Source organism: Lynx rufus, unplaced genomic scaffold, assembly GCF_022079265.1.
Source record: "Lynx rufus isolate CCGP_SWC_20201006 ecotype Redwood Valley unplaced genomic scaffold, mLynRuf1.p SCAF_1, whole genome shotgun sequence".
NCBI lineage: Eukaryota > Metazoa > Chordata > Mammalia > Carnivora > Felidae > Lynx > Lynx rufus.
This window is the reverse complement of record NW_025814823.1, coordinates 82,720,415-82,731,548: the sequence shown is the minus strand read 5'-3', so window position 1 is coordinate 82,731,548 and position 11,134 is coordinate 82,720,415. Positions and strand designations below refer to the sequence as shown.

The window sequence follows — 11,134 nt, the reverse complement described above, 5'->3', positions numbered from 1 at the left end:
ATAAACTATGTGCAACAATGTAGGTGAATCTGAAAGTGAATTTGCCTAGTGAAAGAAGCCAGACAAAAAAGCACATTCTGTAGGATTCCTTTTATGCAACATTCCAAAAAGAGCAAAGTAGTCTGTAGTGACAAAGTGGGCCAGTGATTTTGCCTGGGATGGAGTGAGGGTGGGGCAGGGACACTCAGGAGGGAGGGATTACCAAAGGGCATGAGGAAGTGTTTTCAAAGTATGGGTATGCTCTAGAGGAATGTGGTGGTGGGTTTACAGGTCTGTACGTTCATCATAGATACCACAAAACTTATTATGTAGCTTATTATATTTCCATTATGCCTCAATAAACCTGCTTTAAAAACAAAGAAAACCCAATATGACTGGTTTGGTCAGCGCCCAGCACACTGCCTTTTAAGACAACACAGCAAGTACTCAACTCACATTTATCGATTTATTGAGCAGATTCATAAATGAACAGCCTCAGCACCTTGAAATCATCACCCACAGAAGAGATGGTGGAAGGAAATGCAGAATTTTTCTCTCCCCACCAACACCTCGTTTCTGACACCCGCACTTTGACCCTAACCCCCACACTTTCATCCCACTTGGCCTTGGCAAGACAAGCCCCTGACTACAGCCTGGCTGACAGTCCATACGAGGTGTCCACGGCACTAGGTCTAACCTGCCCCTTGTAAAAATGAGCTACTTAATCGTGGTTACTTCGAGGTGTATAACACAGTGCCTGACGACTCTCCCCAATTTCAGAAAGCATTATCCAAATTGTTGCTTATCCATTTTCTTTCTCTGCCTTAAAGCAAAGTTTCTGCATTGGTCTTGGGGTTAGCTTGGGTCAGACACCCTCCCTCGCTCCCTATATTTGCTTCCTGTATTCTACAGTTATTCAGGTGAGCAAGTGTGTGTGAATGCATTTTATTAAAGCAAGTCTCTTCATAATGGGTGCTGTTGGGGTTATTGTGATACCAAGTCAACAGAAAGGATAAACCGGGAAAAGCAGCGAGGGGCTTGAGGTCCAGGCTGACAGGTCAGGGGGCCTGAAAGCCTCCTTCCAGTTGGGATCATGCTAACTAACGCCTGGTCACCTGAAGCACTGAGCCCATACTCAGCACGGACCCTCCCAGAAGGACATGAAGAGGCCATGACACTCACTCTTACTGGGATCCAACTCTGAGAGTCCCACGAACTCTATAAACTCTCTTGGGCAAACACACACAAATAGGAAAGAAGAAAGCCACTGCAAACAATGTGTAGGAGTTTGCATACTTCCTGAAATGCATCTCGGGCCACCTGGTTCAGAATCCTAGGAAATAAGAGACGCACGATTAATTAATTAAGGATCTGTGTAAATACACACTGAAGAACTTACTGCCCCACCCAGGTTCTTGAAACAGGTTCTCCTTAAGAAAATTAATGTAGTAAATGCTCTTTCCAAGCCCAAGGCGTCCAGGCTGCTTTCATCCATTGCTGGCTGAGGTGGGAGAGCAGCTCAACTGCAGATCACAGGTGCAGAGGACTTACCTATTAAATCATGCATTCCCTTTGAAGAGCTTTCTCACCAGTGTTCATTCCCCCGACTTTAACGTGTTAATGCTCATTAGCCCCACCTTCAAACCACGACCTCAGGGAATCGACCAGCATCAACGCTTCATTCTCCCACTACAGCAGGACAGGGGAATCTGAGGTCAGGACTCGGGCCTAGAGCCCGCGGCACGACGACCACAGTGACCCACCACGCGGGGTGGGGGTTGGGGGGGCTGTGTCCAGGCCCCTGCCAGCCTCGCTGCCGCTTCAGTCCCCCGGGGGAGCCCTCCGCTTCGTTTTGGTTTTGTTTGTTTGTGTGTTTTTGGCCCCTGAATTTGCGAAATACTCCGGAGAGACAGACAGAAAGTCTTACTTGGTCTCTGAGAAGAAGCACAATGTTGCTTTCAGCCTGAGTATTTACTGGGAAACCTCAATGTCATTCATCATTATGGAAGACAGAGGTTACAAAAGGAAATAATCTCCTCTCGCTCCCTGGACCTCGCTGGGATTTGGTCTGGCCTCAGTTTATCCTTTCTTCCGGGGTTTTAAGTCTTGAGAAAATGTGCTCGGGAATGGGGAATCCAAAAAGGGTGCGGTAGATTTGGGGTGCGGGTGGCGGTGGTGGGGCGGGACGAGGGTTCAGTCTGGTGAGCGGCACCTGGTCACCTGGCACCTGGCTGTTTGTTGCTTCCTTTTACCCGCGACCGGGTCAGGCTCGGCCATCGACTTGAATCTCCTTCTCCTGGACGCACCCGCCGCTCTAAGTGGCCACGTCGTCCGGGTGGGGTGACGGGTCTCCCCGGGGTCTTTGATCTCCGCGGGGCTGGGGTGGGGGAGGGGGGGTGCTGGGAGCCGGCGTGGGTTGGGTGGGCGGGTGCTGGGAGCTGGCGGGGCGGGGTGGGGTGGGGGTGCTGGAAGGCGCGGGGGGTGGTGCTGGGAGCCGGCGGGGGGGGCGGGGGGTGGGTGCTGGGAACACGCGCGCCCCGCCCCCGCGCGGCCCCGAGCCGGGTCCTGCCCGCGCGCCCCGCCCCGGCCCCGGCCGCGAGCGCCGAGGTGCCGCCGCCGCCGCCGCCGCTGCCGCCGCCGTCGCCGGGATGTGACCTTCAGAGCCGCCTGCACGGGATGAGCGGAGCCACCGCCCCGCGGCGCCCGCGGCTCGCCACGGCCTCCCGGGCGCTCTGAGAGCGCGCGCTCCCGGCCCGGTCGCCGTCCCCGGCCCTCGCCCCGCGCTCGCCCCGGCCCGGCCCCGCCATGCCGCCGCCGCCCGCGCTCGCCGCCGCCCTGGGCACCGCGCTGCTTGTGCTCCTGCTGGCCTCCGAGTCCGCGCACAGTGAGTACCGGGCCGGACCCCCGGGCCCCTCCCCAGAGCCCCCCCTCCCCGCGGGCGCCTGCTCCCCGCGCCCCCGCTCTCCCCCCCCGCCCCGGGCGCCTGCTCCCCGCGCCCCCGGGCCCCGCACGCCGCAGCCGCGTCCCCGGGGGGCTGGCGGCCGAGAGGACGGCGCGTGCGGGGCGGGGTTGACGGCGTGTCCCCGTTCCGTCCCCGTTCTCTCCCGGCGTCGTTCTCCCGCCCGCGTCCGGGCAGCTGTGATGCTGCGGGCGCGAGAGGCGGCGCAGTTCCTGCGGCCCCGGCAGCGACGCGCCTACCAGGTCTTCGAGGAGGCCAAGCAGGGCCACCTGGAGAGGGAATGCATTGAGGAGCTGTGCAGCCAGGAGGAGGCCCGGGAGGTGTTCGAGAACGACCCCGAGACGGTGAGCGCGCGCAGTCCCGCTGCTGGGGTCTGGGAACATCCTCCGTGCACGCTGCTGGGGAGCCTCACGGGGACGCCCCATCCCCGCTGCGCAGACAGCCTTGGTGTTAGGGGTGCCGGGGCTGCAGTCAGGTCTCCCAGTCAGGAGTGCTGGAGGGGGGGGCGGGGGGCCCTGGGTCCCACCGTCAAGGCTCCTGCACACCTTTTGGGCCCCATCTCTCCTGGTGACCCCAGGTACTCCCACAGCTGTAAGCAGGTGCGTGAATGGGTCCTCTTGAGACCCCATTACCTTGGTCAGCAGGCCTCTGAAGGCAGCCGCCTTCAGGGAAATGTGCAATAGGCAACACCTCCTCAGTGTTTAAGATGTAAGAGGAATACAGTGGGTAAAAGCCTAAAGGGCTTCCTGCCTCCCCCCTTAGATGGACCGGAAGTGAGGCGTGGGCTGCCCGCAGCCCCTAGATCTTCACCAAGGGGTATGGACTGTGTGCCTGAAAGAGGAAATGAAAGACGTGGCCTCTGGGATCGCTTGCCACAGCAGGTCCCGAAAGCCAAAACGGAAATAGGACCAGGACATCTGTGGGAGGGGTGGGCAGGAGGGCTGGGGTCAGGGGGCCCCCCTGCGAGGGTGCCCTGTGGAGGCCTCCTTCAGCAAGGTGCTCTTTACAAGCAGCTGGTGACTTTGGGAGCCTGGCTGTGCTGGCTCAGGACGTGACTCTATTAATAACGTCCTTGGGGGGTGTGGGGCGGCAGGCAGCCAACAGCAGGGAACAGCCCGTGTGGACTCAGCATCTGTGCAGGAGCCCTGCCCTCCCCGGGAGGGGACCCACGGGACCCTGCGTGTGTATCGGTCCTGGGGCAGATGCCCTTGGAGAGTGCCAGTGTGCAAATCGGATGGGCTTTATACCATGAGGTCAGGGTGACTTCACAGACGTTTTTGGTTCTACCGGAATGTTTCTTCTAAAGAATTCTGGGATAAAATAAACACTGTGTGCAATAAATGGATAGCTCTGTGGGGCCCACAGAGGCTTTGTCTTCCCTGGTATTTCTCATCATTTGACCTGACAACCCTTTCCAGGCCGTTGTGAAGCGAGCTTTGAGGAGATGGCCGGCCCCCAGCAATTCTTGTGCGAGTTGCTGCCGTGGGGTGGGCCTGAGAAGGTTGTTTTCTCCAGGGCCGTTGCTTTCCACGTCAATAGCAGCACCGGTTCAATCTTCCTGTAAGGGCAGCACTGCTGGTCTTTTCTGGCCTGTTTTCCGGTTTCTTTAATGACGAACCTGGTGGCCCAATGAGTCATCCCCTGCAGAGGATTTCTGAAGGCCTAGCAACAGGGCCATGTGCCTGGCCAGCAGGTCCCTGCCCGGTTGCAGGACTGTGTGACAGGTGCAGCGGGGCTCCCCAGCCCCCAGACCTTGTACAGAGACCCTGGGAGGGGGCTCACAGGTGAGAAGAGTTGAAGCTACTGTCCACCCCCGGGGCCACTCCCGGCTGTGCTTGCCCAGAACGACAGGGCCTGACCTGGCTTTTCCTTGCTGCCTGGACACACTGTGTGTTAGCCACAGTATCCTTCTTCCCAGAGCATTAATCCCCTCGCTGATTTTAATTGCTTTTATGTTTTAATCGTAACTTTATAAACATCTGACACAAAGGCAAGAGAAGGAAAAGTGTGTTTGCTCAGGACCCATGATTTTTTTTTCAACGTTTATTTATTTTTGGGGGGACAGAGAGAGACAGAGCATAAACGGGGGAGGGGCAGAGAGAGAGGGAGACACAGAATCGGAAACAGGCTCCAGGCTCTGAGCCATCAGCCCAGAGCCTGACGCAGGGCTCGAACTCCCGGACCGCAAGATCGTGACCTGGCTGAAGTCGGACGCTTAACCGACTGCGCCACCCAAGCCCCAGGACCCATGATTTTAACTCAGCCAGTGCTCTCTGGGCGCATTCCTGCAAGGGAGGTCATGGCCGCCCCAGCCTCCAGGGGTCCTCGTCCCTACAGCAGAGACTTGTGAACTTCTTTCATAGGAAAGCAGTCCGTGGTTTTCCAGGATCCTGTCCTCCTCGCCAGTTCCTGGCGGCAATAGTAACTACATCCTTCTCTTCATTTGCCAGTTTCCCAGGTTACACCAGCTACTTCGGGGTCGTCCCAAGGTCAGCTGGGTTGCAAACCCTTCACCTGAACCTGTACCTTGCATCTTGTGTAGACCGTAGTGAAGACTGTTTGGCCGTTGGCTTGTGGCATGCTGGGAGGAGCCAGGCTAGGGTTAGGAGTCACCCTCACCACCATGGGGGCACTCTGGAAGGGGCCACCCTGTCCTCAGGGTCGGGCTCAGTGGCAGGCATACACAGCCACCTGGTCCTGCTCTGGCCTGCTGGCAGAGAGGGCACCACTGCCCTCCGGTTCTGATCCTGCGGTTCTGGGGGCGCACTAGTGAGCGAGCCCCAGGGAGGGCGTGCGGGAGCTGGGCCCTGCCCCCCAGGTTGGGCGGGCTTGAGCACCTGGAGGGCCAGCTCTGGGCTGCAGATGTACTTTCTGGTGTTTGGAGGCTTGTGCTGGAGTGCTGACTGCTAGCTGGGTGGGCTGTTCCTGCCTGATCCGGATTGTTCCTGACTAGGCTGTCTTTCTCTTGGGAAGGGAAGTGACCTTCACAGCAGGTAGCTGCTAGCACAATGGTTCCTTCCTGATTCCAGCCTTATCACACACCTGTGCTGGAAAGGAAGGGGGCCTGGGGTGGGGGGCTTCCTGACATCCTGGTCACCCTCCTGCTTCCCTCCTGGGAGCAGACAGTCCTCCCCCTCACGCCTCAGGCCCCTGGGGAGTGTCCCAGGCTCCCCATTGTTGCCAGAGCTAACGTTCCTCTGCAGGGCTCAGGGACAGTTGATTCCCTCTCTATCTGTTTCCTCTCACATGCTACGCTCCCCGCTGGCTCGCCCTCTCCTTGCTTGTCCTCAGTATCGCTTCCCATTTACAAGACCCCTTCTGTGCTGGGATTCTCCTAAGCTCACCACTGGCCAGCCCAGCAGAGTCGCCTTCTACTTAAATCCTTTAAGGCTGGCGGGTTCCAGACGCCGGAGGCCGTCTCAGTAATCGGCCTTCGCTTCCGGAAAGGGTTCTGGACAAAAGACTTAGCCAGCCCCACCCTACCTGCCTCCCAGCTCCTGGGAGCCCTCCCCTCTTGGGAACCCGCTCTTGGCAGCCACAACCTGGTGCTAGGAAAGAAACTCCAGGCCCTGGCCTTGACCCAGCACTTCGTTAAATTCGAGGGCAGACAGTATTCGCAGCACGGCCAGCAGCGCACCTGGAGGGCTTCACGTCACAGGTGCATGACCGCCGGCCAGTGCTTGAGCTCACATGTGTCCCCCTTGTCCGTCTCTCTCCATGTCTCCCCCTCCCACCTCCTCCATGTCTCTTGGATGTGGGGGAGCCCGGTGGTGCTGGTGGAGGGTTTTACGGGTACAGTCAGCTTCAAAGCCCTGCAGTGCTGCTGGCCTCCAAGGACACTGTCTTCCTGAGATCCCTGTTTCTTTCAGGACAGCTTGGGGACAGGTACCCCTACAGAGATGAAAGTCTTACCTTCCAGCCTAAGGCCTAAGGGGTCTCACGAAGACCCCAGCAGGAGGGTGGGAGGGAGGAAGAGGGCACCTGGTCACCACTCCCCCCAACCCCTGCCACGACTTGCCTCTGCAATGCGGGTGCCCTGGCTGGGGAGGTGACATACCAGCTGTGACCTCCAGGACAGCCACCGGCTGCCCACCTGCCCCCACCACCACCCCACCGCTGCCTTGCAGGTGGCCTGCATACGCTGCCCCATGCACACACTGCCCATCTCCTTTCTTAGGGTTCTCAAGGGAAGCAGCTCCTGCGGACCGTGGCCTCCCCTCCTGGACCCTCTCCTTCTTAGGCTTTCGCCCCTAGGGGCCACAGGGAAGCTGGTCACGGGCTGGATTCGCCATTGTGGGGCTGGTTCTGCTTTGTCTTGAGGTGGCTGCTGCTGAGCTGAAAGGCCTGGGGCAGGGGTGCCGCTGAGGCAGGACCGGCCCTACTTGGCTGTCCCACACTGGGTTCTCTCCTGGGCGTCTGCAGGCACTTCAGCTGTGCTGTTCAGCCTCTACAGACCAGGCCCAGTGGATGACACTTGGTCCTTGCCAGTGGGCCCAACATCTGCCGAAAGCCAATTAAAGACATTTTGGAAAACGCTGTAGAAGCAAAACAGCCTTCTAAGACTCTGATGCTTATGGTCTGTTGCTTGAGATTCCAAGTAGCTGGGGCCAGGATTTTCCAGACACTTCCCGGGTCATCCTTGTGTTCCAGTCATGCTGACAGGTGACCCACTGTCTTCACACTCGATGCCCCTCTTCCCTGGGGTCGGTGGGTTGGCACTGGGAGCTGTTTCTGTGATGCAGCATCTGTTGAGGCTCAGGGGTTAGTGCCTGACGTTGGGAATGCTCTGTGCCTCTACAGTGCTGGTCCGGGGGCCCCACTGTGAGCTGTGTTCTTGCGAACTTGGACCTTGATGGGGTGCAGTTCATTGGAAGTTTTATAATAACTTTTCAAGAGAACTTGAAGTTCCAGAACAATATCCGGCCTGCTCCCAGTGATCGCACGATGACAGATGTGTTGTTCAAATGAGATAGTTTGAACCCCATACTATCATACTTGTTTCCTCAGACTTCTTTTGTCAGATTTGAGAATTGTTTCTTTCTGGTATCAGTGCCCATGGTAATACACAGTTTTCCACATCTATCCCCCAAACCTGCCACATAGACCTGGTTTGCGCAGGGCTTTTCTTGAAACACTGCTCTCCATGAAAATCACACAGCTGGAATCAGCCAGCCCCTGGGGGCGGGCCTCTGCTTCCACCCGGGGGCCACTGAGGCTGTGCTGGGGCATCCTCCAGGACTGGCATGACGTGGCTGCAGGTGCAGCCGCCTTGGTGACTGGTTTGGACACATGCCTCTATAGTACGATGCTTCAGATTGAAACGGAAGATCCTGTTGGCAGGTTGCTATTGGCAGTTGCCAGGGGCCGGGAGTAGGAGAGGGTGCTTCCCACCTGCCCTGTCTCATAGCAGACCAGCCATTTGTGATGGAAGAGTCACCTTGGGCCCGCCCCGAATGATTGCTGCGGCTGCATTCCTCAGATGCAGGTTCTGGGTTGTCCCACGCACACCCCAGGCTTACCCCGTGCCAGATGCGCGTGGAACATCTCACGTGCACCTCACGTGCACGCCATGATGTAGCATGTCCGGAGGGGCATCAAAATGCACTTAAAATTCCTTTCCCTAAGCCAGAAACAGACAAGAACATTGCAGTAGTGTTCGTCACAAGGTCATAGGACGTGGTGGCCCTTATTCCAGATGCTTGTGAACTGAGGCTCAGGTACCTATGTGGGGACTTGCCCAAGTTCACTCTTCACTGGGAGGACACAGATGGAAACTCAGGTCCCAGCCTCCAAGGTCAGCATGTTAACTCTGAAGTGATTGACCTTCCGAGGCGAGAAGTGTCTACACAGCCTGCTACGTGGTGACGCGCACATGGGCACTGATTCATCCTAAAGCTGGTTATGAAAAGGGCCCAGAAAACCCAGCTTTCCAGCTGGCTCTCACCACTCCCCGGGACTCGGCTGGCTCAGCCCCTGTGCTTATCTCGCTGGTATGTGCTGGGCACCAGGGGCTGGTTCTGGGGGCGTGGGGGTGCGTGCAGCTGCAGGAATCCCACTGCACAGATCCACAGAGCTGCAGTCCCCAGCTTTTATCTGTGCACCTGCGTGTTGTCCCCACAGGAATTTTTAACAACACACGTGCACATTAGCGTCTCAGGAAGGAGGGGAGCGCTGTGGCCTTGGGGGTGTTTCTGGGGCCTGCTCCCCTCCTTGCAGGGCTGACCTGGAGGCCCTGTGGGCCTGGCAGGGGTAGGTAGGGGGTGTCCGTGTTTCCTTTGGTCTCATGGAGTGCTTAAACAGACCCCTGGTTTGGAGAATCTTAGAGGAGATGAACTTGGGAAGACGACAGAGGGATTTTGTGTGAACCACGCTTAGAAAAACATGCACAGACTGAGTGATGCTGGCCTGGGGGACTGAGAACCTGTCAGGGTCCCTGCAGGCTGAGGGGCCAAAGCTTGCCCGTCAATAGCTGGGAATCTCTCCGGAAGCCGTCGTAAAAACTGTGAGACTGTTGTTGTGACTTCCTCCAGCTACCGCAAAGCAGAAGCCTCCATAATGATGATTCAAGTTGATGTGACTTGGATAGTATTTCCCTTAGAAGTCAAGTTTGCTAGCAAGACAACATTAAGGTTAAAGCATTAGTCAGTGTTGTGGACCGCTTCTCAGGAAGACACCTTGTATTTGTATCACGTAAATAAGCAGTTATTGTGACGCTTGAGTCTCAGCCCACTTTGTCAAATAGCGTAAGGAGTTTTGGAAACAAAATTTCGGGCAGTTATTTATTAAAGGAAGTAAGAAATTCTTAATTTCCTGTTTGAAAAGTAACGACCATTTGTTATGCTGCGATGTGTGCCTCCTATTATGTCGTGTGAACTAGATCAAAGTGCTGGGTACTCCACGCCAAAAACACTTACGCACTGCTGATGCTGATGTGTTTGCAAAGCAGTTTCCACGTCCATTAACACGCTGGTGTCTCGGCCCTCCTGGCAGTGAGCCTCCCATTAACCTGCATATGCGTCAGAGGGCAGGAAGAAGGCAACTGCCCTGAAGGTGAGCCGCAGCATCAGGGCCGGAAGCTGTCTGGGTCCCCCTGGCTTACCCCGTCCCTGCAGGGACTGCGCCAGCCTGGGAGGAGCTCGAAGAGTTAAAGTAGTTTGGACATGAAGGCATGTACGAGGTGTCAGTTGCCAAATTCTAGAACCTTCCCAGCTGCATGTGGTCCTGTTCATGAGCTACAAGAGGGCAACTGTGCTCAGTTCACACTGTGAGCCCAGGTGATGTTTCTGTCTTAATAATGTGCATTTTAACCCACTAGGCTTGTGTGGTTTTTGACCATTTTTGGAAGGCAGATTTGCTCTCAGAGCGTCAAGTTTATAGAGAGACCACTAAGAACCCCACCAAGCCTCAGAAGGCCCCGGGGAAGAGGTGCACAGGCTGGGTGCTTGGAGGGCATTTCAGCAGGCTGGGCAGGCTGCCGGGCAAGGAACTCATCGTGGTCACAGCTTCTGGAGTTCCAACTCCAGAACTGACTGTCCCGCGGTAGGAGAGGGGCGAGTGGCAGGTGGACAGCCCACACGCAACCTTGCCTCACGGGGAGGGTGGGCAACTCCCTGATGCTCTTGACTGTTGCCACATGGGAGACTCTGGAGGCACAGACCCCGTGTGGCAGACCAGGGTTCCGGTGGTCAGCATGGGGCAGAGGCAGGTGGGAGGTTCTGTCTGCAGATGGGACTTGTCGAGGATTTCACCAGCCACCTATTTGCTGTCCTTTCTGGTGCTCCCCTTCTTAGCGAAGGGGCCAGATGGGTGACGGCACGATTAAGGAGCAGACGTGGAAGAGACCGTCTCACCGAAACATTGTCCTGTGGTTTCAGAGCAAACTGCTAGGCCTCACGTTAGATGCAAGTGGACCGAGCCTGTCGTTGGGTTCAGGCCTTGAAGATGCTTTGGGCACAGGTTCCTGTGTTTACAAACCTTCAGGGAACAGGAGCATGGGAGAATGCGTCCCAGGGAAGGCCAGGTTTGTTGGAGCACCCAACTCCATTTACGTGAGGGTGTGCGGCCAGTGGGCTCTTGGCCAAGACCAGCACACTGATCCTCCCAGAACCAGGTGCTCCCCGTAGGTGGGGTGTGAGCTCTACACGGGGCCACTTCACTCACGGGCAGTCCCTACTAGTAGGAGTGACGACTCAGTTG

The 11,134-nt window shown here is 56.9% G+C and overlaps 1 protein-coding gene across 1 annotated transcript in view; it reads left to right on the top strand.

Moving 5' to 3' along the window:
* Positions 1 to 2,784: 2,784 nt before the first annotated feature.
* Positions 2,785 to 11,134, top strand: part of GAS6 (growth arrest specific 6) — a 33,479-nt gene continuing 25,129 nt past the window's right edge. The window contains exons 1-2 of the mRNA XM_047082122.1: positions 2,785 to 2,863; positions 3,116 to 3,282. Coding sequence (XP_046938078.1) covers positions 2,785 to 2,863; positions 3,116 to 3,282 — 246 coding nt within the window. The remainder of the gene's footprint in view (positions 2,864 to 3,115; positions 3,283 to 11,134) is intronic.